This window comes from Aureobasidium namibiae (assembly GCF_000721765.1).
Source record: "Aureobasidium namibiae CBS 147.97 unplaced genomic scaffold scaffold_15, whole genome shotgun sequence".
In the NCBI taxonomy this organism is placed as follows: domain Eukaryota; kingdom Fungi; phylum Ascomycota; class Dothideomycetes; order Dothideales; family Saccotheciaceae; genus Aureobasidium; species Aureobasidium namibiae.
The window spans coordinates 66,214-93,891 of NW_013581194.1; the positions used below are offsets into that span (position 1 = coordinate 66,214).

The window sequence follows — 27,678 nt, forward strand, 5'->3', positions numbered from 1 at the left end:
GCGCGGTGACCCAATGCCAAGATTTGCCCATCTGGGACAGTTCAGTATGCGAATATCGACTTCTCTCTGTGGCATCGTTCACGCAACCAACGATTCACCGCGCACCATCTCTCGCATTCGCACGTCCGGTTCCTAGCAAGCCACTCGCATCTCGTTCTAAACTCCAGACGTCAAGTCGCCACCTCGAACGCTACCATCTTTGCACCAGCTTCACCTCCAAGCTTGCCCTCATTCAAAAAACATGGCGCCTCCAAGCACATTTGCATCCGCCGCCGCGGGCGGCAACACACCTACGACTCCGCGCGCCGATGCCGCTGGGGAATGGTATGTCGACGGTAGCTTTTCCGAGCTTTGCTGGACACGAAGCTTGGGAGGCGCAAACACAACCATGTGCAAGCGACTGACTCGGCGTGATCTCTAGGGCTCGTCGAACGAACGGCGCAACCCAGACCTTCCGTCGCCCCTCTGTCGCTACTTCATTGCTGAGCTCCAATGCTAGAGAGTCGACTTCTGGCGCACAACCCGCTGTCTACGTACCTCCGCATCGCAATGGCCCCGCCCACTCGGATACACGTTACTCCAAAAACCAACTCCTCGATCTGTATCACAGACAGAACGTCGAAGGCTCGCTAGACGACTCTCTTTCCCCTTTGTTCGTCGCAGGATGGGAGCCAGGCCAGACCAACGGTGTTTCTCTGGGCGGATGGGGCAGGAGGGACGAGCAAGCCAAAGACCACGTTCCCGGGCCCGAAGTCTGCTGGGAAAAAGACGGCTCTACAGGGCCTTTGGGTCTGGTGGACATGAACGATGAAGAGAAGGAGGTACGTCACATGTTGGAGCCATGCGTTGATCTGCTGCTAAACTCTCCGGCCAGCACTTTTCATCCGTCAATTCGCCTCTGAAACCACCCACTACCGTGACCAAGGACGCCGTTAATCCACCCATGCGCAAGATCTCTGTGTCGACGAATGTCAACAGTCCCGGAGCGTTTGGTGTCAGCTCGCCTGGCGGCGCCAGACCTGGCCCTCGACGCCGCGAAACGCAGGAGGCCTATCCGTTCCCCTCGAGTTCGCAGCTCAACTCGCCTTCGGTTGCCAAGACTGCCCGTGTAGATTCCCGGCCCAATTCTCCTCCTCCCTCGTTGACTAGGAGAAGAACCGACTTCAAGGATACGGGCGACTCGTCGGACGAGAAGTCCGCCGCAGAGATTGCCGACGCGGCTCGTGCTCCCTTCTCTGGTCTCAAACGCACTACTACAGGAACCCTGAACACGGCAGTCGGTGGGGGATCGTCGCCATGGTCTGCCACTCCACAGAGCGCCGGATTCTCACCAATGGGTGCGTTCGGCAACTTTGCCATCAACTCGAATGCTAATGTGGGCACTCCGACCGCCGACAAACGTCCTGGACTGGCTGGCGGCAGAGCCGAAAGCCGCTTCAAAGGACTCATGGCTAAGGACAACGATGATGTCAAATCATCGCAAGCAAACCCTGGAGGCTTGGAACCCATCCCTCACGATGAGCAACATGAACAGCATGCTACCGGTAGTGCCGCTCTCGGTGGTGGCCAGGACATTTCGCCTCCTCGCAGCCGTGGCTTCGGCACCCCCAGTCGTCAAGACTCGCGTGATGACTTTGGTCATGGCGCTTTTGGAATGACTTCGGATCCTTTCCGCACTCTGATGGGCCAGCAGCATGACCAATCTCACGGTCGTTCGCAGCAGCAACCGCCCGCTGCCAACGATGCCATGAGTCCTGCAGATACAAATCCCTATCAGAGTCCTGAGCACCTGCCTGCTGACCTCGACGATGGCGATGACGATGCATCCGATCTACAGAACGCTCATCTACCCAACTTGGGTGGAATCATGAACGACCCCATGTCTTCTGGTGCTGGACCGTTCCATGGACTTGGCAACTTGGGTCGTGTTCCGGCAGCACCACCTAGCGATCGTAGTCAGACCTCTAGCGTTGGTCCCAACAGAGGCTTCGGTGGCTTCTCCGGACTGGGCGCGCTCCCCGGTCTTGGAGGTGCTTCAGCTTGGGGCGGCCCTCAGGCGTCAATCGGGACCCCTAGTCGGGACAGAGCTGCCATTGCTGGCAACTTCGGTGACAATCCCTTCGGCTCGGGTGATCTGGGATCTCCCAGCCTTGCGGCTCTGAGCGGATTGGGCGCATTCGGCGCCCATCCGGGCCAGAGCCGTGGTGGAAGCCGACTTGGCTCCCTGTTCCCCAGCGTGCAGGAGCAAATGCGTTCTGAACATGGACGTCAAGACGACGAAGATACTGGCTCAACAGACTTTGCCAATCTGCCTCGCGACACGTCTAGTCCTTTCAGACGTGCCGCCGAAGCTTCTAGTGCTTTCCCTGACCAAGACCGCAACCCTGACATGTCGCATCAGGAGCCCATTGGCCAACGCTCTGCCCAAGCCTCTGCTCCCTCGCAGGCTCAAGCTGTCAGCAGTTCTGCGTCCAACCAACCACCTCCCGCCCAGCAGAAGACCATGGTTATGCCCGATCGTATGAGATGGATTTACCGTGATCCCCAGGGAGTTACTCAAGGTCCATGGTCAGGCTTGGAGATGCATGATTGGTACAAGGCCGGTTTCTTCTCTCCTGAGCTGCTTGTCAAGAAGTATGAGGATCCTGAGTACGAACCGCTGGCTCAGCTGATCCGCAGAATCGGAAATTCTCGCGAGCCATTCCTTGTCCCTCAGATCGGCATCCCTCATGGCAACCCCACTGTTCCTCAGCCTCCAGCCAACTGGACCAACCCCTTGTCTTCTGGCGGAGCCCAGCCACCCTTCGCCAACAGCTTCCCAAGCTTCGGAACAACTCTGACTGCCGACCAGCAAAATGCGTTGGAACGTCGCAAGCAAGAAGAGCAATATCTGATGGCTCGCCAGAAGGAGCACCTTGCTCAGCAACAATTCGCACAGCGTTTCCAGGCTCAGACTGGCCAGCTGCTGTTCCCCCAGCTGCACCACCAATCCAGCGTTCAGAGCTTGCACAGCCAGCAAAGCTTTGGCAGCCTGAGTTCGCCTGCACCACCATTCCCACCCGCTCCTCTTTCAAACGCCTTCAGTGGCACTACCGCAGCCAACAGTACTCATGTCCCTGGCTTCTTTGACAACTCGTTTAGAAGTGCCGGGCCTCTTGGCGGCCTCGGTGCCATTGGCGCTGGTGCAGACACGCTCGGCAATATCAGAGAAGAAGATGTGTCTGGTATGGTCAACAGACTGAATCTCGGTCGATCAACTCAGGGTAACTTTGGTGGCATCGGCCAGCCTTTCCCCCAATCCGAGGAGCAGCGCCGCATCTCTACGATGCTTGACGACCGTTCTCGCCTTGACCAACAGCAGGCACAATATGATGCTACTCACCGTTCCCAGCAAGATCAGCCTGCAAGAAACGAGCAGTTTGAGCAATTCCAAAGCCTGCAGGAGCATGCTAGAGCCGATCCTTTCGGTGTCGGTTCTGAAGGTGTCATTGGCAAGCCTATCGCTCCTCCATCCGAACAACAGCACATCCAACAGGAGTTTGAGCAAGCCCAGTCTCCGGATCAGACTCAATCCGAATACGATGCGCAATTCGAACAAGAAGAGGCCGAGGAGGCTGTCGCTGTCACCCCTTCGAGACAGGAACCCTCTTTGACTGAACAGGTGCAGAAAGCCGCCTCTGTCAAGCAATCTCCTGCCCCGGCTTCGTCCCCTTGGGCCAAGGTCGACACTTCGCTGCCGCAACCCTTCCCCCCTGCACCATCGCAGTCTCCCCTGCCTGCTCCCGCTGCTCAACGTAACAGATCCCACGTCGCCGATGCACTCCATGCCGAGTCTAGATCTCGCTCGCAAACCCCTTCAGCCGAGACTCCCGGTGCCTCAGTGGCTCCTTGGGCCAAAGAGCCCGCCGAGTCTTCCAGAGGACCCTCTCTCAAGGAAATTCAGGAAGCTGAGGCCAAGGTGGCTGCTGAAGCCGAAGCACTTGCTGCCGAAGCACGTCGCGTTGCATTCGAGAGAGAGCTCGCTCAAGTTCAGATATCTACTGCACCTGCACCTGGTCTACCATTGACATCCAACTGGGCAAGCAGCAACACTGCGTCTCCCGCTACCGGTGTCGCTCCCTCGCCTTGGGCCAAGGCCGCAAAGGTAGTCGCCGCTCCCGCTACTGCCAAGAGCATGGCACAGATCCAGAAGGAAGAAGAAGCTCGCAAGAAGCGTCTCGCGGCCGCCGCACTCACCCAGGCAGCAGTAGCAGCTGTTGGTGTTGCTCCTGTCCAGCAGTCCGCTGGAGGCAAGAGATATGCCGATCTCGCCAGCAAGGTGGCGTCGACCTCAACCCCCGCCAGCCCTGTTCCTGGCATTGGAGGTGCTTGGACGACTGTCGGTGCAAGCGGCAAGGTAAAAACTCCCCTGCCCGCCCCTACTCCCGTGGGCAACAGAGTGGCCAGCTCCAGTGTGCTCCCTACAGTAGCAGCCGTCAAGAAGACCGTTCCTTCTAGAGCGACCGCAGGACCTTTGGCCGTCAACGCCATTGACGAATTCAAAAAGTGGGCCGTGAACGAACTCAAGCATGATCTCAACAAGAGTGTGACTGGTAAGTTTTGACTCTTGTCGAATGCATGTCTGAGAAATAAAGCAGCAAGCTAACAAAATTTCACAGCCGACGAATTCGTCAACAACCTCCTCTCGTTCCCCTCTGAGCTCGAGATTGTCACCGAAGCCGTGCACAGCGTCTCCCACACCATCGACTCGCGCCATTTCGCCGAAGAATTCATCCGCAGACGCAAGCTCGCCGACAAAGGCCTGGTGGACACCACCAAGCCTGCCAGCCCCGCTGCCGCGGCTTCCCAGGCCGGAGGCTGGAGCGAGGTTGCCAAGAAGAATGCTTCGGTGGCCAGCAAGCAGGAGCCCAAGGACGAGCTGAACAATGGCAGTTTCAAGGTCGTGCCTACCAAGAAGAAGGGTGGTAAGAAGTAGAGTTTCAACCACTTGAGCTTGTTGAATGAGAAGGAATCGAGGCTGTAAAATAGTCAGTAGTTTTCACGTATATGATCTGGAGATTCGCTGTTGTTCATATCAGTCTTGTGCATATGACCATTTCCTGGTGGGTGGTTTGGAAGGAAAAAAAAGCAAAAATTCATAAAGCCATGCATGACACGCGAAAAACGGTGGGTATATACACTGATCCAAGCAAAAATGACAAAAGCAAGCCTCCGATCACCCAGTCCAACCCAAAACCAAAGAGACGCCCCTCCCGCCAGAAAGTTCAAACAAATGCGAGGCTTCTCTCACATGCTATTCCAGAAATGATTTGCGTAGAAGAAGCGATCGAACTTCGGGTCCAGGTTGACGACATCGACGCTCCCCTTTGCGGTGTTTCTAATAACGGCACGGGAAAAGTCGCCAGTGTTGTGGTCTTGTTCAGCATCGATGCCCAAGCTGCGGTAAACACCAAGTTTTAACCTGGTCACGTCTTGTCAGTTTATCGCTTCCGGAGATTGATAGTAGTGCAGCACTTACACGACCTCATCTTCAGCCTTGTTTTCAGCGCTCTCGAGCTCATCACCTTGATCATCCAGCTTTTGCAATTGTTTCTTGAGCGTGTAGACTTCAGAGCCCAATCTCTCAGCCTCAATCTCTAGCTCATTGGCGGCCTTTGCGACTCTGAACTTGTCGGTGTCCAAAGTTAGGATATCGGAAGCGTGGGCAGCGGGATCGTGGCGCGAGATTTCGGAATCGTGGGTTGCGCGTAGGTGTTGAGCTTTTCGGGAGAGCTGGGCGAGTTGTGTGTGTTGAGCGTTTAGGCGCAAAGAGCGGGCGCTGCGGAGAGTAGACAGAGAAGAGTGGATGCGCGAGATGGATTGCAGATCGCTGTCTGTGTGGAAGTTGCGGGTTGTTTGGCGGATGAGCTGTGTTGTTGTTAGTGTTGGGTGTCGCAAGGTGTTGGTGATGAGAGAGAGGTACGGTGACGGGGTCTTCGTCGAAGAGAACCATTTTCGTGTTGTGATATGTTGGTGGAGGCGCGTGTTATCAGAGCGTGTTGTCAGATGGGCGGTCTTGAAGCGTGGTTGATGTATATCGTGGTGGTTGTCGAAGGAAGTTGGAGACTTTTGGATTCTGTGTTTACTGCGAGCGTCTGGCCGAGCAACGCGCCTTCCCGCTTTCCTCGGCGTGCGGGCAGAAGACGGAGACCCTGGCCGGTCGATGATCTCACATGCAATCCGACTGCCAGTCAGCCACCAGCAATACCATTTTCTTCTCCATACATCAACCACACAATCATGGGTGACCATCTTCCATGTGAGTCCACGCTATCCTCTTGCTGTAAATTCCCGTACTGACACTATCCCAGATGCCGCCGATGCGGAATCGTACGCCTCACAGCCCCCTCTTGAACCTGGCGCCTCAGCCGACTAACTCATGTCTTCCTCCAGCCCGCTAAAACCCGCCGAACTCCAAGTCCTGCGCTCGCAATACGAAAAAGAAGGCGAGTACGTCTCTCTGCAGACAAAATTCAACTTTGCCTGGGGCCTTATCAAATCCAACCAACGACAAGAACAACAAGAAGGCGTGCGCCTGCTCACCGAAATCTTCCGCTCCTCGCCCGACCGCCGTCGCGAATGTCTCTACTACCTTGCTCTCGGAAACTACAAACTCGGCTCATATGCAGAGGCTCGTCGCTACAATGAGTTGCTCGTTGATCTGGAGCCCCACAATCTGCAGGCTCAGAGCTTGAGGCAGCTGATTGACGACAAGGTTGCCAAGGAGGGCCTGATGGGTGTTGCTATCGTCGGTGGTCTGGCCGTGGCTGCTGGTGTTGTTGGCGGCCTGATCTTTAAGGGTGCGAGGAGCTCGAGGAGATAGGGAGTCTGTTATGGACGCTGGTCGTTGCTATATCCCTTCGTCTTGATCCTTTTCTGTTTCCTTCCTCTCCTTTGCCGTCTCTTCGTCAAGCTTCATGGCTTATCAGGGGACTTTCTCCAGTGTTTATGACTTTTTATTTTATCTCATGTCTTGCTCTGCTGAGCATGCTATGTTTGATTTTCATCTCTATCTATACAAGCTCGTTATCTGGGATGCTGGCCTTGACAACTGTTCAGGCCTTTGGCCTATGGCTCATGCTGCTGCACATGTCCACGCGACCGGCTCCATGCCGTGTCACCTACACAAGACCAGGAAGCATGGCGAACCTCTTCTTCTGGTACTTGTCACCAAACTCGCTGCGGTATCTGCGCTCCTTCTTCTTTGCCCAAAGAGCCATCTGGCCCACAGCCACAACAACGAAAAGACCAGTGCTCAAGCTCCATGACGCCAACCAGATGCCGACCCACGCCAAAGTCTCGAACATGTAGTTGGGGCATGTCACAAGATCGAAGCCTAGACCCTTCGGGATGCCACGTTCGGTGCCGCCAGTGCTGCGCAAGTTATGCAGCACATAGTGCGTGTTCAGATTGCCCAGCTCGCCAATGATGAAGAGAGCAATGGCGAGGGAGGTGATCAAGGGGTTCGAAGGACGGGCAGTGGGAGCAGTGGGAGAGTTGATCCAGTAGGCAATGTTGGCACCGCCCAGGACCCAGTAATGGGCAGAGTTTTTGAAGATGTTGCGGGCAGGCATGGTAGCGCTGGAGAAGCGATGCACGAAGACGGTCTCAAACTCGCGCTTTGCAAAGTGCAGGACTAGCATGATGCACGAGAGGGACTGCAGGTATGTTGGCTCGGCGGGAGCATTCTTGTACAGGTAGGGGCGCAGGTAGTAGACGAGAGGGGTGATGAGCAGCGGGCCTAGGTACTCGATGATGAAGACGGTGCGCCAGGCAATCTGCGGACCCAGGTCTTTCACGTAGACGACGCTGTCGCTGCGTAGACCGGTGCGCTCGACGGTAAAGTCCTTTGCGTTGGGTACGAGAGAGCCATCACTGCCCTTGGTCAGGCGCAGACGATGGACCGAAATGCCAGACTCGGCGGCAATGCGCTGGTAGAGGTCTGCGGTGCTGCCCTGCAGATAGGTCGTGGCCTCGTTGGGAAGCTTCTTGATTGTGCGTCCTAGCCCCTGGTTGTCAGCTCGAGCCGGGTGAAGCTATGGCTATCAGTAATCACCTCTAGGTTTGATGACCAAGTTCACGGGTTTAGAGGCCATGTCGGATATGCCGTGTTGTGGTTGATGCAAAGTTGATTGCCTTTCGAAAGAGGACACTTAGACGAGCAGAGCGGATCGCCGGATGATTATTTTGATAACCGTCGCGACCTGTTCGCGCTAACATGAAGCTTTGGCAGCATTCCTTCCTCCTGCCACGTGCCGAGGTTCGCCGGCTCCTCCTTGAAAAGCCACCGCCGAACAGCCCCTGCTCGAGGTCCCGCCGAACTAAGCAGAGAAGAGACATTGGTTGCTGCTCAATCAACCCTCCAAGTCGGTTCATGGGATTTCCAACAGGTACAATCACTTCGTATACACTAGTTGTGCTTGTTGCTGCAACACTGCCTACCTCGCTCTGCCCGAGCACCGAGGTGGAAACAACCCCCAAGGCATCCAGGCTGAGCTGGACTCGACACGCTGCATGCAGCTTCCCTCTCGTCGTGCATATGTACTCGACCAATACTGTCCCCTGCTGCGTTGCTATCAATCATGACTGTACAGCCTCAGCCTTGTTGCTAGAATACGAACTCTACTTCTCAGCGCCCGCCATGCCCGTGCTGAGGCATCCAACACCAACAAGTGTCTCCACAATTTCTGTGCCACACCAATCACACCCGCTCCAAATTGTTCTGTCGACAAGGAAAGTATACGATCATGCTATCTGGCAAGCATCGTTGCCAAAGGATCACGTCTTTTGGTCGCTCCGGCCCGCGTTGTCACCCTCAGCCGCGCCCGACCTCGTTCCTAAAATGGTCGCACACCCCAATCTGATGAAAGATGGTTCCTTCTACAAAATACCACTTCTCCATCCTCGACATTTACTCCTCGCCCTTCATCACCATCACATCCTTTGCAAATCTCTCACCTTTCTCCATCCTAATTTCGTCTATCAAACTTTCGTCGCATTCTAGAAAAGCCGTATCCATCGTCCAGCCGTTGTTCAGCTGAAAGCTGAACCATTATACTTTCAGCCCCCTGGGGTATAGCTTCGAGTCCCTAGTTTTAGCCTCTTCTCCCGTCGTCCTAATTTGTTAGCACCGAACATTCTTAAGCTGACCTATATGATTGAGGTGAGCAGCTTGGTTTTCTAAATTCTTTTTCGTCTGTCTCCTCTTTTTCCTTGCCAGAAATCTTCAGTATGAAGGGGCTTCGTCGAGTCTTCAGCAGCGCCTCATGTTTCCGGCCAGATTCTGATCAAGACCATGGCGTTGTATATGTCGAGAGCTCGCCAAAGATCACCACCACTAACAAGAAACAGCCAATGGTGAATCAAGTCGAGATGAACCATTTCGGCGAGACGTCCGTTCCTCAGCCTCCCTCCGCCCTCGATGACATGGCCGACAAAGTCCGCGAATCACTTGGGGCAATGAGCACTCTCTTGTCCGCAATGAAGGCTCCCCTACCGACTGGCACAGGTGACGGTTCGGCATTACCAGTGGAGAGAGACGAAACAATTGCTTCGACCCTTTCTACCGTCATCAAGGATGTTTCCCACCTCGAATTTGACTCTGTTGAGAAGGTCGCAAAGATGACTATCATGACCAAGAGCGGGGCCTACGTTGACGACAAAGAATATCTCATGGAGCATTTGATCAGTGTATGTTTTCCGCGTCAAACGACTTGCATACCTGCTCATTAGATATCCCAGGCTGCTCAGAAACTCCCTAACGATGTGGTCGGCCAAAAGCTCACCAATGGCCTTATCACCACTCTCTGGAATGATCTCGATCACCCCCCAAAAGCGTTTATGAGCGACAAATACCAGTATCGTAGTGCAGACGGATCCGACAACAGCTATCTTCATCCTCGTCTGGGAGCAGCTCATGAAGCCTACGCCCGTACTGTGAAGCCATCGACCATCCAGCCAGGCAACCTACCCGATCCAGCTGTCTTGTTCGACGTCCTGATGGCCAGAGACAAGCCTACCGAGCACCCCAACAAGATCTCCAGTATGCTGTTCTATATGGCGTCGATCATTATTCACGATCTGTTCAAAACAAATCACAGAGATTTCCGAATCTCAGACACTTCATCATACCTAGACCTGTCTCCACTTTATGGCAGCGATCAGAGTGAACAAGACACAGTCAGGACCTTCAAGGACGGAAAACTCAAGCTTGACTCATTCGCGGAAACTCGGCTTCTGTCCTTCCCTCCAGGTGTTGGCGTGATCATGATCATGTTCAACCGTTTCCACAACTACATTGTCGAGCAACTTGCCCTCATCAACGAGAACAGCAGATTTACCCGTCCTACCGAGGATGCATCAAAAGACAAATGGGTCAAGTATGACAACGATCTATTCCAGACTGGCAGATTGATCACTTGTGGTCTGTACATCAACATCATTCTGGTCGACTACGTGAGAACGATCTTGAACCTCAACAAAACAGACTCTGACTGGTCTCTCAATCCACGCGCCGAATTCCCTGGTCAGCCTGACCTGGGATGCGGCAATCAGGTCAGCGCCGAATTCAATCTGGTCTATCGCTGGCACTCGGCAGTCTCGGACAAGGACGATAAATGGACTCAAGACCTGTTCGCCAAACTCTTCCCCGGAAGAAAGCCAGACGAGGTTCCTCAGCTTGAATTCCTGAAGACTCTGGGTCACATGGAAGTTGACCTCAAAGCTCAAGATCCTGTAGCCCGCAATTTCCATGACATCAAGAGAAACGCCGATGGAACCCTGCCAGACGATGAGCTTGCTAAAATTTTGGTCGAGAGTGTCGAAGACTGTGCCAATGCTTTTGGTCCTCGTCAAGTACCTCTCGTCATGAAGCAAATCGAAGTCTTGGGCATCAGACAAGCAAGAGCTTGGAACCTTGCTACACTCAACGAGTTCAGGAAACATTTCTCTTTGAAGCCTTACTCAACATTCGAAGAGATTACTGCTGACAAGGAGATTTCCGAGTCTCTGAAACATTTGTACGATCACCCGGATAATGTAGAGCTGTATCCTGGTCTGGTAGTTGAAGATGCAAAGTTCTCGATGCGTCCAGGATCGGGACTCTGCCCTTCATACACAACCTCTCGCGCCATCCTCTCAGACGCCACAGTCTTAGTACGTGGTGATAGGTTCTACACAACCTCTCATCATCCTGCAGCACTCACTAACTGGGGTTTCGCGGAGCAAGGCTCAGATCTCAAGATCAACCACGGCTGCGTCATGTACAAGCTCTTCATGAAGGCTTTCCCCAATCATTTCCGCCCCGACTCAGTCTGGGTTCACTTCCCTTTCACTGTGCCTTCTGAGATGAAGAAGGTCTTGACCGGTTTGGGCAAAGCTCACAAGTACAACTTTGACAGACCGACTCGCCTTCCACCAACGAAGATGTTGTTCTCTTACGATGCTGCCAAGAAGGTACTCTTTGACCAAGATGCATTCAAAGTGTACTGGGGTCCTAAGATCGAGTTCCTTATGGGTCCTACAGCTAAGAACTTCATGCTCGCGGGTGATACGAAAGCCAACACAGCTTCTCGCGATATGATAGAACAGGCTCTGTATCTCGGCAAATTCGCCCGCGCGGCACCGACAGGAAACGAAAAGTGGCTCTTGGAAGTTCGCAAGTTCTATCAAGAGCACACCTCGATGCTGTTACAAAAGCATTCGTACAAGCTTGCAGGCACAAACTATGTGGATCTCATCCGTGACGTGTCCAACATCGTACATGTGCACTTCTGCTCGGAAATTTTCAATCTTCCACTAAAGACGGAAGACAACCCAGATGGTGCCTTCACCGAAAAGCAGATGTATCTTGTAATGGCAGCTGTCTTTGCATGCGTCTTCTTCGACGTCGATCCTGAACACTCATTCGCTCTCCGACAAGGTGCTTACGACGCGATCCAGGCCGTCGGCAAACTCATGGAGATGCAGGTACAGGCTTTGTCGAAGTTGCCACATATGTCTGAGGCCGTTGATCGCATTGGTGAATGGTGGTCAGGCAAGGACCGTTCAGTGCTCACACAGTACGGCAAGCACATGGTTGAACGCCTGTTGCAGACTTCGGGCATGGATGTTCAAGAGCTCGTATGGGCACAGATCATCCCCACCGCGGGCAGCATGTGCGCCAACCAAGGTCAATTCTTTGGCCAGGTCATTGATTGGCTCTTCAGCGAGGGTCGCGAGTACCTTCCCATTCTGCACGAGATAGCTGTTCAGGACACTCCCGAGGCTGAGGAGAAGATGATGCGCTACTTCCTCGAGTTCTCGCGTCTCCACAGCGAAACTGGTGTCTACCGCACCGTCGCCAAAGAAACAATCGTCGAAGACATGGACCGCAGAGTCAAGCTCAACGTCGGCGACACAGTCGCAGTCAACTTCCGCTCTGCCTCTCGCGACCCCAACATCTTCCCCGACCCAGAAAAAATCAGACTAGACCGTCCCATCGAATCATACATCCACCTAGGCCAAGGACCCCACCAATGCCTCGGCCAACCCATGACGCTGGTCGCCATGGGCGCCATCCTCAAAACCCTCTGCAAGCTGCCCAATCTCCGTCCTGCACCTGTCTGGCCAGGTCCCGTCGACAGCGTCAAAAAGGTCGTCAAAGACTTCTCCACTCTCGCCCCTGACGTCGACTTCAAGCCCGAGTGGACGTATCACTGTTATCTTCTCGAGGGCTGGGACCAGTATTTCCCTTTCCCGGCTAGCTTGAAAATTTGCTATGATGGGCCTGCTGCTTAGATAGCTCAGCGTATACAAGCCGGCAGGGGAATCGATCGACGACTTGGTGTGTTTGGTGTAGCTGTTCGCGGAGCTTGGAAGTTGTTGGATTGGTCTGGAAGGTGGTGAAGATTGGCGATGGAATCCTTTCTGAGGGACCGATGTATGACATTAATGATGGATGCTCTGTTTTATGTTCACTAGTCGGGTGCTTTGGTGATTTCCAAGTTGGTTTAGGTTGGCTTTCCTTCTTTCGTCTTCTCTGTTCTTGATTTTGTCAATACTCCTGAGATGGTGTTTTTCTTTCACATGTTGTCGGACCTCACGGACTATCTTCAACACGCAACCGTGATTACTGCTAGACACCAACAAGCGGTGAAAAGGATGAGACAAGGAAAAAGTATACGAGACATGGAGGAATATTCATTTACAAGAAATTAATTCTAAAAGGCCGTCTAGTCAAACTCGTCAAGGAAATCCATAATGGCCGAGTAAGTGACGGTACCTCTCTGTTGCGCTTTCGACGTCGGAGGTGGCGACAACAACCCATTCACCTGCACGGAAGGCTTCAACGAACTCTCTCGAGCACCCCAAGGAGAAGCGTCTCTACGGGCCGGAGTCATAGCAACGCCATTCGGCTTCTCTGCCTCTCTCGCGGCCATTCGCTCCTTCAACTCTTCCGCCTTGTCCATCTCTTGAACTTCTGGAAGTCCGTCTACCAGTTTGGTCTTTCGACGCTGTCGATTCATGATGTTGTGCATGTGAGCGTCGATTTTGACATCCAGATCCACCAGATCTTGCTGCTGTTGTCTGATGATCGCCAGATGTCCTGCGTTGAAGTTTTTGTTGTTCAACACCGATAGCATTTCCGTGTGCAAGGCTTGTCGTTCTTGCTGGAGGGCTTCGCATTCGTCGAAGAGACGAAAACAGGATTTGTCGATCTCGCGAAGGGCGCGGACGACGCGGAATGGACCATCCGTGCGGAAGCCGACGGGATCTAGCGAGTCTTTCCGTGGATGGTAGGAGTCTGAGAATGAGGATTGAAGGGAAGGAATGGCAGATGACGAGGCAGATTGATGAAACGTCGGGCGAGCGGTATTAGGTACTGATAACGATGATGGTATAGAAGGAAGTCGAGGGACGGAGGGTGTGGAAGCGGACGTATAAAGAGATGGGCGGGCGGGCGTTGAATATTTCGAAGGCGACGGCTGAGTGGAAGAAATGGAAGGTGCGTAGCACGTTTGGGGTAGTGTGTAAGTAGGAGTCGCTGAGTGAGAACGAGGGCTCAAGTTTCCAGAGAAAGGATCGGCGCTGTTTCCTCTCTTGCTGTCTCGTCGTGATATTGGACGGCCTCGGTGCATGATAGATTCATCGCGGACCTCTGGCACAGTCGTAAGCTGGAGTCGCGGCGTACTCCTTGTTGCTTCCGAGGACTCGTCCTCGAAGTTGGTCACTCTTTGTGTAGGTGTCTCGTCTCGTGAAGCTTTCCTCAACGATGCGGTGATCTCATCCCGTGAGCCCTTGCGGGTTGTCGAAAAGCCATCGTCTCGTGAACTCTTTCTTACCATGTTAGGTGTCTCGTCTCGTGAGGTTTTCCTTGCCATGATCCTCGCTCCCAACTTCTCCAGCGGACCGCCAATCGAGACCTTCCGCGGTGTTTCATGAGCTGCTGATTGCAAAATGGTAGGCGGTAGTGTTTCTGCTGATCTAGCATCCCTAGGTCGGCTGTACATCTCCTGAGCAACCATTGATCGTTGTCGACCAGGATTTGAAGACAAAGACCTCTGCTTCTCATGGGTCACCTGCGTCAAACGGACATCCTCCCCGCTGCGTGATGGTAGTACATCCGAGTGTTCCTGACGGTGACCTCTCACTACTCCACGGCCCCGAGCAACCTCTTTGAAGAGAGGCTTGGGTTCGAGACCGGCTGCCTCATTCACTAGAACGAGCTTTGCTCTCTCTCCAGGAGACTGTGTGAGCTTGTATCTGATGGGCGGGATTTGGCTGTCTGATCTGGGAAACAGTGCATATGCACCGCTGCCAGACATACTGATGGTACGCTTACTGGACGACAGTCAACACGTGCAAACTGGTCTCGAGTATTTAGAAACATACGTGAGGCAATGGGTTGTGTATGCTGAGGAAGTCGAGTAGGGCTTTGCCCTCTACGGGTTCGAGTCGAGAAGCACTTTCCTGAGGCTTCTGATCTTTCAATGCTGGCAGTGTTTCACACGCGAAGCTAAAGTGTGTAGAGTCGACTACGTTTTCAATGTTTCTCAGAATTTCAGAAGAGGCAGTGGTTGCCGAAAAGGAGCTGAGAGATGCAAGTCAGTTTGGTACGAACAAAGGAAGAATGAGGCTTGGAAGGAGTGACGAACCGTAGAATCGGAACAAGACTGGTTGAACGACACGAGGCAGGCTGTTACTTTGGGCCGTCGCCATAGTATAAGACAGCTGCGTCTGAGACCTCTGGAACCCAGAAACAATGACGCTAATTTGTTTTAGGGCTCTTTAAGGCCGAACCTGAGACGTGTCACTGGCCGGCCTCGTTGTCTGACATCAACTCCCGCACTTACAGAAATTTTCTCTCATATCAAGTTGTACGATCGGAAACTTGAGCTCCGGCAGATATGCCATGATGGAATCGGTCAATGTCGTGATTGTGTATCTGGCTTCCACGTCCTATGTTCCTGATCGCCAGATGGGTGCCATGATGAGATTGACATGATAGTAGTGGTCACGGCTGGAGCTGCTCAAGAATATGCAGTCCACTGCACAAAGAGGTTGAGAAGCATGACATAGGCTCTGGAGAGCCCAACGACACGGTCCATCAAAACATGGCTATAGAACCAAGTCGACAAGGGAGTAGCGACCGGAAAAGCGAGCAAGATCGATGATCATCAAAGATCTACGCTGGAAACGTGGGGAAGCTTGTGCACTTTCCCTTCGAGCTGGTACGTTTCAGCTTTTCAACCTGCAACGCCCTCATCCGACGAAGACATGGTTTTGGCTGTCGTACCGGGCGGCCTGTATGCCGCAAACAGCAACAGAGCACGCAACTGAACATGTCGGTTCATCTCGTAAAGTTCGCAAACTCTCGTGTTTTCAATTGATAGAGACCAGCGAGATGCAAAGGCAGGAACAGACGGAGGTGACCACCTTCAAACAAGCTAACAAACGGCTGGTCCCACACGAGTTCCTGAAGATCTTCCAAGGCTTCTTTTTGCTCTACAGGTAACAGAAGATAGGTAGTCCCTTCCTACCCGTCCACGGCCGTCACCTGGAGCCAGCCTCCTTGCGAACAAGTCGCTGTCCCGGGCGGCGTCGGCGAAAGACGAAACACGAGAACGTCCGAGGAATCAAGGTTATTTCGTTGAGTAAATCGTCACCGCAGCGTGGATGATGTCTTTGTTTGAGAAATCGCAGTCATGACACACCAACGATCCGAGGAAACCAATGCTGAGGTCCCCTTTCAACTTCCTTTTCCTTGGGTTCCGAGGTTCCTGTCTCGGAGGAAGTGGCCAGCTCTGTTAGCAGCAGAAACACGGACAATGAGGCCTAGAGTAGATATTTCGCTTAATCACTCGTCAAATTTAGACATGTTAAATTGCACCTTGTCGCCTAGGGTTCTGTCTTTTTCAGCCGCATCTGTCTTGTCCCTCTCGACGTGACGACCCGAGCCTCGTCTGATACTATATACAGGTGATTTTCCTCCTCGGCAGAGCCCTCAGTGTCTGAGATAGATGCAGTGATTTTCATAGCTCACCACTATCGCAATCGATCTGGCAGTGCTTTCTCTTGCCTCAAAGGTCTGCGGAGCCCTGAGAAGAATACACCTTGGGCATAGCACGTGAATTGATCGCCTTACGCTAGACGAGACAGGTTTACGCAAATGGATGGCACGATGATGATGGTAGGGGAAATGTTTCAGAGGTTTGAAAGTAGTTAAGATGTAGTAAGTAGTAGTCCTGCAGCGTCCATGGGCGGCTCGTATCAGGTCCGTAGACATGATTTTGAAAAAACGAAAAAAAAGTGGTATCCAAAAGAAAATGGTCGCAAAGCTGGGCGTCAAAGTCGTTGCAATGCATTTACTTCTTGCTGGCGTGCACAACCTCGATGATCTTCTCGACGACTGAAGGGTCCGAGAGCTAGGAACCAAGTTAGTGTCCATTCTCATCATCGAGTTCGTGTTCTGGGAACTTACAGTAGTGATGTCACCAAGTTGGTCTTCCTCACCAGCCAGAATCTTGCGCAAGATACGGCGCATGATCTTTCCAGAGCGGGTCTTAGGAAGATCGGGGACCACGTGAATGGCCTTGGGTGCAGCGAAAGGACCGATGCTCTTTCTTACTTGCATAATCAAGTCCTTGCGAAGAGCGTCGTTGGCCTCGTTGCCGTTCTTGATGGCAACAAAGGCGGCGACTGCCTGACCAGTGAGCTCGTCGGCCACACCGACGACAGCGGCTTCAGCAACAGCGTTGTGCTCGATCAAGGCAGCCTCGATCTCAGCAGTGGACAGGCGGTGACCGGAAACGTTGACAACGTCATCGACACGGCCACGGATCCAGTAGTAACCTTCGTGGTCACGAGCAGCACCGTCACCAGTGAAGTAGTATCCCTTGTAGACGTTCAGGTATGTATCCATGTATCTTTTGTGTGCACCCCAGACGGTACGGGCCATACTGGGCCATGCCTGCTTGAAGGCCAAAACACCCTCAACGTCGTTGCCGTGAAGCTCTTCACCGGAGACGGGGTCGATGATTGCGGGCTCGATGCCGAAGAAGGGAAGGGAAGCACTGCCGGGCTTGGTAGGAGTGACACCAGCGAGGGGAGTGATGACGTGCGAGCCGGTCTCTGTTTGCCAGTACGTCTGTGAAGCGTTAGAATTGACCCGCGATGAATATGGGGTTTGCAACTTACGTCGACAATGTGAGCCTCCTCCTTTCCGACAATCTCAAAGTACCACTTCCACACCTCTGCAGCAATTGGCTCACCAACACTGCCCAGAACTCTCAGGTGCTCCATCTCGTGCTTGACAAAGTGGTCACCAGCACGCTTCAGAAGTCGCAGAGCGGTAGGAGCAACGTAGAACTGTGTGACCTTGTGCTGGGCAACAACGTCCCAGTATCTGCTGAAATCGGGGTACGCGGGAGTACCTTCGAAAACGACAGTTGCAACACCCAGCAACAGAGGTGCGTAAACAACGTATGTGTGACCAGTGATCCAACCAACATCACCACCACAGAAGAAGATGTCTTGGTCGTGGATGTCGAAAACGTACTTACCCGTGGCAGCGGCACCCAGGAGGTAACCACCGGTGGTGTGCATGACACCCTTGGGCTTTCCGGTTGAGCCAGATGTGTAGAGAAGGAAGAGGGGGTCTTCGGAGTTCATGGGCTCGGGGGCGATGTAGTTGGGGTACTTCTCGACCTCCTCATGCCACCACAAATCACGACCCTCGGTCATGGGCACATCTGCACCAGTGCGCTTATACACCAAACAGTGCTTGATGTCGGGGCACTTGCTAAGTGCGTCGTCGACAATCTTCTTGGTGCCAATGAGCTTGCCGCCACGTCTGCCCTCATCGGTGGTGATGACGACCTTGGTGTCTGCGTCGATGATGCGGTCCTTCAGCGAGTCGGATGAGAATCCGGCAAAGACGACTGAGTGAACAGCACCAATACGAGAGCAAGCAAGGAAGGCAATGACAGCCTCGGGAATCATGGGCATGTACAGGGCAACAGTGTCACCCTTCTTGACACCCATCTGCTTGAGAGTGTAGGCCAGTCTGCAGACCTCGCGCAGGAGCTCGCCGTACGAGATCTTGCGGCCCTCGTTGACCTCGTCAGCCTCGTAGATGATGGCTGTCTTGTCAGGGTTCTTGAAGGCGTGGCGATCCACACAGTTGTAGGATGCGTTCAAGCGACCCTCGACAAACCATGCATTGTCGCCGTTCTCGAGGGAGCCACTGTGCACAGTCTGGAAGTCCCTGTCCCACGTGAGCAGGTCGCGAGCCATGCGACCCCAGAACTGGTCTGGCTTCTCGATCGACTCCTTCCAAAGCTCTCTGTAGTGGTCAAGGCCATCTAGATGAGGCTTGCTGTCGGGGTGCTTGCTGCAAGATTTTGTTAGCATCGCGTAACGCCAAGGACACGCGGGCTCGCAACTCACTCGAAGAAGGCTTTCGGCACATGGTAAGTGTCTACCTCGTGTGCCTCAGGGACAACAGAGGACGTTGGCGGTTTGACATCTCCGTCAGACATTGTGTGAAAGGTTGTGGGTAAGAATAAGAGAGAAAGAGGGAGGACCGAAAAAAGTGTGGCCGCAGATGTTCGAGCACAGAGGGGTTATAATGCCACTCGAGTCGAAACGGTTTTCCGAGCCGGGTAATGGGCAGCTCAGGGATTGGCGTCTTGCTTGGAATCGTGCTAAGTAGCTGGTGACTTTGGTTATAGCGCGCAAAGAGCTGTCTGAAGCTGCTACAGATGTATAGAATGTCGAGACCACAGAGACACAAGTCGTACGAGATCAGGAACAGGGGAATTCGGAGGTTTTGTGCGAGCTCATTTCATTCTGTACCCCCCACCTATATATTCTTTGGCTGTGGCTAATGCTCATAGGGCCAAGCAGCAGCAGGTGCGGGGAGCTGGCACGGACGAGGGGAGCTTTCGGTGCCATCTCTCTGCCTGCAATCCGGCTATCATTTCGCTTGGGTTTTGGCTAGACTCGAGAGGCTTAAAATTATTTGGCATACGTCAAGTGGTCACGCTGCGCCGTGCAACGGTCAATTGGAATGTTCCAACGCTGTTTGGCTTGCAAGCAGCCAGAACTCTGATCGTCAGAGCACGATAAAGGGTGGAAGTTGTGCATTCTTTTGTGCAAGGCACGTACGTTCGGGTGACGAGTGCCTACCTTGCCGAAGGAACTCCGTTCTCCCTGGGTTCTGGACGGCTATTGTTCAGTCTCGACAAGCTTGGTCCATCCGTGGGCCCGACCTCGGATTTCAAAGAGTCGGCTTCTTCAGGAAGAGACAATAATTCTACTCACAGTCACCGGCTCCCCTCAGCTCTGTGTCATCGATTGGTTGTGTTTGTTCAGGAGCAATAATTGTCCGGGTAAGCGATGTGGCAGAGCAGGAATGTCTTGCAAGGGTGGGAGGAAGAGCGAACCGGCGGCTGAATCTCAGACTGTGCCGCATGGCGTGGACTATCTATACAGTAGCGGGATTCCTTCGTCCCAACAATGGAAGCGCTGTGGCTTCTACGACAGGATATCCCATATATCATAGACACTCCTGAAACACTGATGGACCTTTGGGCAGTAGACGGCTTCCTGACCGAAGATGATGTGCCATAGGTATTCCATCACTCTTCCTGCAGTCGCATCGCTCAACGAAGTCTCCATCAGCCAGCTGTGGAACCAGATGTAATGCGCAAGCGGTCTTTGCAGGATCTGCTTCCGAGACACAGCAAACTGCGCACAACAGGCCACTCCGATCTGTTCGGGAACGGCGGTCGAGTTGAACAGTTCAGTCCATGCCTTGGCAAAGGCTCTCTCGGTCTCTGCCTCATGCTTGTCTATACCGGCTTGCTCTTTCTTGTTGCGGAACGGCTGAATCTCTGCTGGATTGCAACCTGGGGTGGTATGGCATCTGAAGTTTGCGTATCCATTCTTCTGCACAAAGTCGATATTCAGCAACTGTAGTGCTTTTGCAGCGTTTTGATCATTGTGCCAGGAGCTGAGATGGCTGTGTATGAAGGCGACTGTTTCGGGCAGCTGGTGGTAGTTCTCGATGATATAGGTGAGGTAGCCATTTGCTTCTCTGCCTTTGTTTCTCGCAGTGTGTAAGGGTGCTTTCCGATCATCGGTGACATAGATCGCGTGTTGCCAACTAGAATAAGAGGTCAACACCACTCGGACATGTGCTACGTACAAAGACTCACTTGGACAGCATGCTCTCAACCCATTGCGTTCTCTCCTTTGCAGTTTTGACAACCACGACCACCTTACTCCTCGTGTCTCGCAGGCCAGACTTGGGCGTCGCAAGTTTCTCGATGGTGCCGTTGAGGAAAGAGTGGTTGATGGCGTTCATGACCGCTATCAGCGGATCTTCTACTGAGTTGTTCAAGCCATTACTGCCATTCGAGTGTATATGGCTCAATAGCCCGCCGTCCTGTGATAATCTGTCGAGTTCGAGGATGGACTGATGAAGCTTGACGAATTGACCTTTAAGCCAGACCAGCGTCACCAGTATCAACCCGCCGACGAGGATGCGCGATAAAGCTCGCATAGCGAACACGTCAAAAGCATGGGGCGATGCATGAAGAAGATTCTGGACATTTGAAGAGTTGAATACGACTCTGCACCTGCGTGTCTCCTGGAAGCATGTGAAACAGGCATCCATATTTGCGGAGAAACTGCACAGACACGCGTCGAGGGGTCCGAACCTTGTCGTCTTGAGCCCCCTTCTCGTATGCAAAGATATCTGAGACTTCCTGCTATGAGAATGCACGATAGTTCTGAGAAAACCAGAGAGTATCTTTTCAAGAAGAATATCCTCTCGGCTCTCGTTGGCTCCATCTATAGTATAAGGAACATTGTGCCTTGCTATAGGGGAGACGCTGGATGAAGACAGAAGATCCATAATGTTTGACATACGGTGAGGCTAGGACTTTGTCGCATCGTATTCGTGTTGATCTACGAGGTTGATCGCAACGACTTTACTCCTAGTCTCACTGACGCTGGAAGATTCATCGGACATCAGATACTGGCGAGCCGACCACGAAATCCACGAACGTCAAGGTCTCCGGTGATGGGATCTAGGGTCCAAGCGGCTGGGCGCAGCATAGAGCTGCAAAAAGAATAGGGTTATAACCAATACATCATTGGGTCTAAGCACATACGGCCACAGTCAGCTGAAAACTGGGCATCCCGTCCGCTCTGCCATACATAAGCAGTTGAACGGCAGATTAGTACTACGGTGGGTGACCACGTGGGAATCCCTGCTGCTGTATGTTTTGCATTCTCTTTTGCTTCCGAGTTCCAAGCCATCACACTTCTTATTGAAACAGTTCCGTTGTTTTACATCATCCATCTACATCATGTGCTGAACTCTGTCGATCCGCTCTCACGACAACACATAGGCGGGAATGGCAAAGTACGCAGAGAGCCCAGAATATATCGACTCTCTTTGGATGCTCCCCAATTACTGAAAAGACTGCGCATTTCTATAGCCACCTGCGTGACCATATCTTGCATAGGGGGAGGATGTGTAGGAGCACTTGTTTTGCAGCAATCTACAGCTCAGTCTGGCAGTCACGAAACAGATTGTATGGCAACGAAGAAGATGAGGTAAAACAGATGGATATTGCAATGATAGATAAAGAAACATGCATGCTAAGAATGAAATCGTCACACCCGTAATCAGGGTCTCGCTTTTCCAGAGTAAATAGTCGCACCTGTATCAGATCCTCGGCTGAGGCCAGACTGGACAACGCTGTGTTGAACAGAGCCAGCGTGGATCCACAGACAGAGGATGAACACTACGCGCGAAATCTCATGAGATGGCGGCCAAGCTTGCTGATCTAGCATCCAGAGTAGATGGCGTTGGCGTAGAGGGCATACGAATCAGCATTGAGGACTGCAGCAGAGCTGGAGAGACGAGTGGCAGCGCTGTAGCCGTAGCCGTTGTCCTCAGTACCGGGGCTGTAAACGCCAGGGGCGTGGGTCTCCTCGTGCAAGGCGGTGGTGGCCTGGTCCTGAGCGTGGCACTGACCAGTAAGTCCAGGGAGGTCGCTGAAGAAGAGAGGGCAGTAAGCGATGTAGTTGTTTGAGGGGAGGGTGTAAGCAAGGACACCAGACGAGCATCCGCCGTAGATGTCAGTGCAGTAAGTACGGGTCTTGCCGCCGGTGGTCGAGCCACAGTCGGAAGCAACGGCTCTCAGGCGTGCGGCAACAGTGCTGCGGACGCTGGACGAAGTGGTCTTGAAGTACTCCTGGAACTTGCTAGCAGAGCCGGAGGTGGCAGCAGTGGCAGCAGCGGTGGCCAACTTCTGGCAGTTACTGAGGGCGGAGCGAACAGCGGTGAGGCGAGTACCGGTGCAATCACTCTGGATGGTGGTGCGCTTCGAGAGCTTGCTGACAGCGCTCTCGACCTTGGCTGCTTCGGCGGCATCAACGTCCACGGAGAGTGTGTTGCTGGTGAAGGCAAGGGCACTTCCAGTCAGAGCGGTAGAGTTGAGCTCAGCATATGGGATGGCACCAGCTGCGAGAACATCGTACTTTCCGCTGGAGGAGAGCTGGTAAAGCTCGGCAAGTTCGACCTCGACCTCAATTGTCTGACCGGCCATGATGGGCTTGAAGACGTCCTCGCTCAGCTGAGTGTAAGCCAGGCGCTGCAGAATACCAGTGAAAGGAGCCTTGGATTCTGCAACAAATCATCAGTACCTATGTCATCAAGGAGAGAAGTGCTGAGAACGACTTACCGGCGGTAGAGACATGGAATTTGTCAACGGGAGCCTCGGTGTCGAGGAAAGTACCCTTGTAGAAAAGGTTGTAGCTGGCATCGCCGTTGTTGGTGATCTCGGCCTTGACCTTGGAGTTTCCAAGAGAAGTAAGCTTGACATCGAGGGGAGTGGCTCTAGTCTCGAGGTTGATTGCAGCGCAGTTGGCGGTAGCTGCCAATGCAAGGAACTGGGCAAGAGTGATCTTCATGATTGGATACAAAAGGGTTGTAGGCTGCGGAAAGTCTTGGGGGATTGTGTGAGAAACGAAGGAAGGTGGAACGAAGGTTGAAGTGATGTTGTGATGAGATGTTTTGTGCGAGGGACCTACACGTATTTGTATCCTGTTACGCCCAGTGAAGACGTCGAAGACCATGATGACCTTCCCGATGTTCTCATCTTAGCTATCTGCCATAGGCGACCTCCTCGATACATGCTGTAGCTGTAGTAGATTAGTAGAGTTCATGTTATTGGCCGCTTGGGCATATTAAGAAACGGCGAATATAGCTTGGGCACGATATCGACATGCAAACTAGAGGGTATGTGGTCGGTAGAATGGTGATGAGCGGTAGGACCTGCATGGCCATGTGAGGGGAAAGGTTACTGCGTGGTGATCTGGCTTCATCTGTGGAAAGTTTTACTACAAGGAGATGTACCCGATGCTATGTCTCACGGCCGGATTGGTTAGATTATCTGCTGGATCATTTGGCACTTCCTAGCATCAAGTGGCACATCCAAAGAAACTACAGCGATTGGTCGATGTTCTCGGTCGTAAAGATATAGGAGCATTAGCCTCGTTTGATGTCGTCTGAGCGCAGTACAAGCTAAAGCTTAAACCAGGGTTCACTTGTTGTCGTCTACTTGACGGCAGGTCTTGACCACTTCCATATTCTTTTAGCCGAGTCATCGAAGTCGAATGTTGAATTGTTGCCTTCTATAAAAGCCTTTGTTCTTGTAGGAAGATCCTCAGACCAGATAAGCAGCGGTGTGGGTGTATGTGATCTGTATGGTATCGTATAGTGAGATCGATGCTCATGGAATAGTCAATGGCATCTCCATTCACAAGACAAGATGGCGTTTGGGTCGAGAGCGTATATTGCTGAGCGCACCCGAAACCTGTCCTGTGACAGTTGGCGAGTTCTCAACGCCGAGGTTGTGATAATCCCGAGGCTGCTGCTGCTGCTGCGTCCGTATCGCGTGGGTTGTACAGCTGTACGAGAGGGCTGGTTGCTTCGATATACCAGAAGACCGTTGATCGAGCCTCGAGTTGTAGTAGTCGCAGGATGGCCAAGAACTTGGCAGCCAGAACAGGAAGGCACGCAAGTGCCAAGCCTCGCGAAGCTCCACTTCGTGTCGCGACTCTCCTAGCTCTCAAGTTTCATGTTCTATGCGCCTATATTGTCGTTGACGAGGGGCAGATAATGCATACACTTTATCGCACTTGAGCGATGCGACCTTCCGTTCCTGACCGACCGCATGTTGACGCCTTGTTGATTAGAGGACAACTCACATGATATAGCTCCAGCAACTAACAACTCACATCGTTGCTTTGGCATCTACCACCCATGGCAGTGCAGAGAGTTTTCGTGTCTTTACTTTGCCTTGTTTCCCTCGCCGCCATATACAGATACAACACCCCAACCTCCTACAACATGTCTTCGTCCGATCTCAAGATCCAACTGTCCTCTGGCTCGTCTCCATCTGTCCTCAAAGTCACCATCGAGAATAAGAGCCCGAAACACACATTCTCGTTGCTCACCTGGAACACCCCTCTGGACGAACAGGCTCTGAACATCGGAGCTCTGACGCTGGAAGATGCCGAGACCGGAGAGGCAGTACCGGGGCCGCAGATGAAGGTCAACAGAAAGCTCCCTCCTCCCCGCGATGCAGTAGTAGAAGTCTCTCCTCAGTCGACTGCCAGCAGAGAAGTCAACCTCTCGTTTCCCTGGATTCCAAAGGACGGAAAAGTCTATCGCATCAAGACGCAAGGTGCGTGGAAAGCTGTGTGGGCGAAACCAGCATCGCAGATCACGGACGAAGAGCTCTCGGACATGATCGGTGACAGTCATATCAACGAGAACATCAGCAGTGAGAGTGTGGAACTACAGCTTGGGGAAGCAAACACTTCCTGAACCGCGTGTCATGCTGTCGATGGAAGCATGGACCATGATTTTGCATACTTAGAAACGATCACATGCAATACAATTTATGACCTCACCTTCCACAATGTCAATTCGTCAAGGAACTGGGATGCAAGTGCGCATCTCGTGTCCTTCCTCTACAAAGGTCCACGGAGTAGTCACTATAGAAAGGCATAGTATCTGTCAACGTAAAGACAAATCCAAGGAGAGCTCAAGATTCACCGCATCTCTGTGGATAATGCTCTGTTTCTCGAACTTGTTGTGCAATTGTATAGCTCTCTGTCTCACATGGTCTTGCAAACGGAGAGGGGTTTGTGACAACATAAGGATGTCCTTGATAACAAAGATTTCATGACATTCCGTTCCTCATCGATATCGACCAGATGCCGATACACTCATGGTCTCGTTCATTCTGTGACCGCCGTCAACTTCACCCACAGATCAGGTCTGTACCACAGAGTGTGATGCTCAAGTCTCTTCTCCCATCCAGCGCTTCTTGGATCCAGCTCAATGTCGAAGTTGAACAACATTTTCGCAAACACCAAGCGAAGCTCTGCGTATGCGAGGTTCTTGCCCAAGCAGTTTCTAGGCCCGAAAGAGAAAGGTTGCACAATCGCGAGATTGTCGTTGGCGAATTTTTGTGGGGGTTTAGAAAGCCAACGCTCTGGAGCAAATCGCGTTGGCTCGGCGAAGTTGAGAGCAGAGCGATTGGCGACGTATTGGCTGACAGAGATTGAGGCCTGAATTCCATGTAAGTGATAAATGACGACAAAGAAACTAGATGACGAAGGACTCACGTTGCCCTTGCCTGAAAAATGTACTCCAGCAACATCCGCACCTGTCTCCGGTACCTTTCTGAGGAAGCCCGCAGGAACAGGAGGATAGCAACGCAAGATCTCGTGAATGAAGGCGTTCAGGTATTCAAGGTGGACAAGAGAATCGACAGTGATCTCGCCATTGCTCTTATAGCGACTTCGGATCTCATGCTTGAGTTTGTCCATCACAGCCGGATGTTCGAGCAGAAGATAGCTGCCGATAGACAATGTTGTCGCTGTTGTTTCCGTACCAGCCACGAGGAATATACCAAGGTTACTCTCAAGCTCGCCTTTGCGAAGGCCCTCACCTTTCTTGCCCTCACCTTCCGAGTTTTGCAAGATGGAAGATATGAAATCTGGTCGTTGTGTTTCCGCAGCGACTCTGTCTGCAGTCTTTGCTTTGACCAACTGGAAAAGCTCAGCACGTTTTTGGATCTGCGATTTGTTGATAATCAAGGAGCCCATATTCCTGACGATCGGAAAGTAGTACGTGACGTAGGCGAACTTCACAGCTTTGAGACTTTCGAGGATGTTGCTGACCCAGAGATGTTGTTTCATGTCCGCCAAAGAACCAAAAGGATGCCCGAAGCTCAGATCGGTGATGACATCGAATGTGAAGCCATTGTACCATTTGCAAAGCTCGATCTTGCCGGTAGAGTCCCATCCGTCACCACCCGAAGCGTAGTCCGGGCAATGGTCTGAGATGTCGCGAAATCTCGAGATGAGAAGATCGACGTAAGATTGGAGCAAGCCTTCTTGTTCTCTAAGGGCTTTGTCAGAGAATGCGTGACTGATGACACGTCGTTGCCGGCCGTGGTTATCTCCTGGGGCGGCAATGAGGTGAGGAACTCCACCCATCGGTGTAGGGTACCAGGCAGGGTCCTTCTCAAAACTTCCGGTGTGCTTCTGTTTGCCAGTGCGAAAGCCGTAAATCTCCTGCCACGGATTTTGTTCTTTACCCGAGATCACAGACACCTATGCCAGATATCAGCCTGGCTTGTCTCGTGAAGAATGCAGACAATCGAGATCGTTTTGGACAGCTGTAGTTGTCAAGTGCTTACCTCGTTTGGGCTGTATCTAACGATCTCACCATACTTCTCGTGTAGTTCTTGCATCCACGATAACAGGGTACCATTCAGACTGTGGCGTATGTACGGGATGCGCGAGGCAGCAAGATACCAAGGACCAGGAACATTGCTCAATGGATGGAAGAATATAGTGTATATGACGTTAAGCAACTGATATGCGAAGTACTGGAGTTTGTCAGTTTTGGTGGTTGTCGGTAGAGAAACTAGGCATCACCAGAGCAGCAAAACTACTGACGATGGTCAGAGCATGAGAGTGGGCTGGAGTCTCCATGACATCAATTGCGGAGTCGGTGTCTGGTGTTAGGTGCAGAATGATGAACAAACAAGAGAACAAGAC

The 27,678-nt window shown here is 52.6% G+C and overlaps 11 protein-coding genes across 11 annotated transcripts; 4 read left to right on the top strand and 7 right to left on the bottom strand.

Moving 5' to 3' along the window:
- Positions 1-241: 241 nt before the first annotated feature.
- M436DRAFT_84177 (uncharacterized protein) lies at positions 242-4,975 on the top strand (the record flags this gene model as incomplete). Its single annotated transcript, XM_013569491.1, has 4 exons — positions 242-324; positions 422-821; positions 875-4,592; positions 4,659-4,975. 4 exons carry the CDS (start codon positions 242-244, stop codon positions 4,973-4,975), a joined length of 4,518 nt encoding a protein of 1,505 aa, XP_013424945.1.
- Positions 4,976-5,286: 311 nt separating this feature from the next.
- Positions 5,287-5,992, bottom strand: M436DRAFT_52642 (kinetochore protein spc24; the record flags this gene model as incomplete). Its single annotated transcript, XM_013569336.1, has 3 exons — positions 5,287-5,461; positions 5,519-5,907; positions 5,963-5,992. The coding sequence occupies 3 exons, from the start codon at positions 5,990-5,992 to the stop codon at positions 5,287-5,289; spliced, it is 594 nt and encodes a 197-aa protein (XP_013424790.1).
- A 287-nt stretch (positions 5,993-6,279) lies between these two features.
- Positions 6,280-6,862, top strand: M436DRAFT_66012 (mitochondrial fission 1 protein; the record flags this gene model as incomplete). The annotated part of the gene is made up of 3 exons (XM_013569452.1): positions 6,280-6,298; positions 6,351-6,369; positions 6,433-6,862. 3 exons carry the CDS (start codon positions 6,280-6,282, stop codon positions 6,860-6,862), a joined length of 468 nt encoding a protein of 155 aa, XP_013424906.1.
- A 298-nt stretch (positions 6,863-7,160) lies between these two features.
- On the bottom strand, positions 7,161-8,135 carry M436DRAFT_84180 (uncharacterized protein; the record flags this gene model as incomplete). Its single annotated transcript, XM_013569492.1, has 2 exons — positions 7,161-8,041; positions 8,096-8,135. The coding sequence occupies 2 exons, from the start codon at positions 8,133-8,135 to the stop codon at positions 7,161-7,163; spliced, it is 921 nt and encodes a 306-aa protein (XP_013424946.1).
- A 1,330-nt stretch (positions 8,136-9,465) lies between these two features.
- On the top strand, positions 9,466-12,816 carry M436DRAFT_53115 (heme peroxidase; the record flags this gene model as incomplete). The annotated part of the gene is made up of 2 exons (XM_013569416.1): positions 9,466-9,729; positions 9,781-12,816. The coding sequence occupies 2 exons, from the start codon at positions 9,466-9,468 to the stop codon at positions 12,814-12,816; spliced, it is 3,300 nt and encodes a 1,099-aa protein (XP_013424870.1).
- Positions 12,817-13,250: 434 nt separating this feature from the next.
- M436DRAFT_66015 (uncharacterized protein) lies at positions 13,251-14,843 on the bottom strand (the record flags this gene model as incomplete). Its single annotated transcript, XM_013569453.1, has 1 exon — positions 13,251-14,843. The coding sequence occupies one exon, from the start codon at positions 14,841-14,843 to the stop codon at positions 13,251-13,253; it is 1,593 nt and encodes a 530-aa protein (XP_013424907.1).
- A 2,040-nt stretch (positions 14,844-16,883) lies between these two features.
- M436DRAFT_84183 (putative acetyl-coenzyme A synthetase) lies at positions 16,884-19,058 on the bottom strand (the record flags this gene model as incomplete). The annotated part of the gene is made up of 4 exons (XM_013569493.1): positions 16,884-16,943; positions 17,000-17,665; positions 17,716-18,910; positions 18,967-19,058. The coding sequence occupies 4 exons, from the start codon at positions 19,056-19,058 to the stop codon at positions 16,884-16,886; spliced, it is 2,013 nt and encodes a 670-aa protein (XP_013424947.1).
- Positions 19,059-20,079: 1,021 nt separating this feature from the next.
- M436DRAFT_29540 (uncharacterized protein) lies at positions 20,080-20,700 on the bottom strand (the record flags this gene model as incomplete). The annotated part of the gene is made up of 1 exon (XM_013569320.1): positions 20,080-20,700. A coding segment is annotated over one exon (621 nt), but the record flags the coding sequence as incomplete, so codon positions are not given.
- A 1,679-nt stretch (positions 20,701-22,379) lies between these two features.
- Positions 22,380-23,508, bottom strand: M436DRAFT_53043 (neutral protease; the record flags this gene model as incomplete). The annotated part of the gene is made up of 2 exons (XM_013569402.1): positions 22,380-23,221; positions 23,280-23,508. The coding sequence occupies 2 exons, from the start codon at positions 23,506-23,508 to the stop codon at positions 22,380-22,382; spliced, it is 1,071 nt and encodes a 356-aa protein (XP_013424856.1).
- A 1,354-nt stretch (positions 23,509-24,862) lies between these two features.
- Positions 24,863-25,429, top strand: M436DRAFT_66019 (uncharacterized protein; the record flags this gene model as incomplete). Its single annotated transcript, XM_013569454.1, has 1 exon — positions 24,863-25,429. One exon carries the CDS (start codon positions 24,863-24,865, stop codon positions 25,427-25,429), a length of 567 nt encoding a protein of 188 aa, XP_013424908.1.
- A 416-nt stretch (positions 25,430-25,845) lies between these two features.
- On the bottom strand, positions 25,846-27,612 carry M436DRAFT_84187 (toxin biosynthesis cytochrome P450 monooxygenase; the record flags this gene model as incomplete). Its single annotated transcript, XM_013569494.1, has 4 exons — positions 25,846-26,178; positions 26,236-27,228; positions 27,315-27,506; positions 27,556-27,612. 4 exons carry the CDS (start codon positions 27,610-27,612, stop codon positions 25,846-25,848), a joined length of 1,575 nt encoding a protein of 524 aa, XP_013424948.1.
- Between the last annotated feature and the right edge of the window lie 66 nt (positions 27,613-27,678).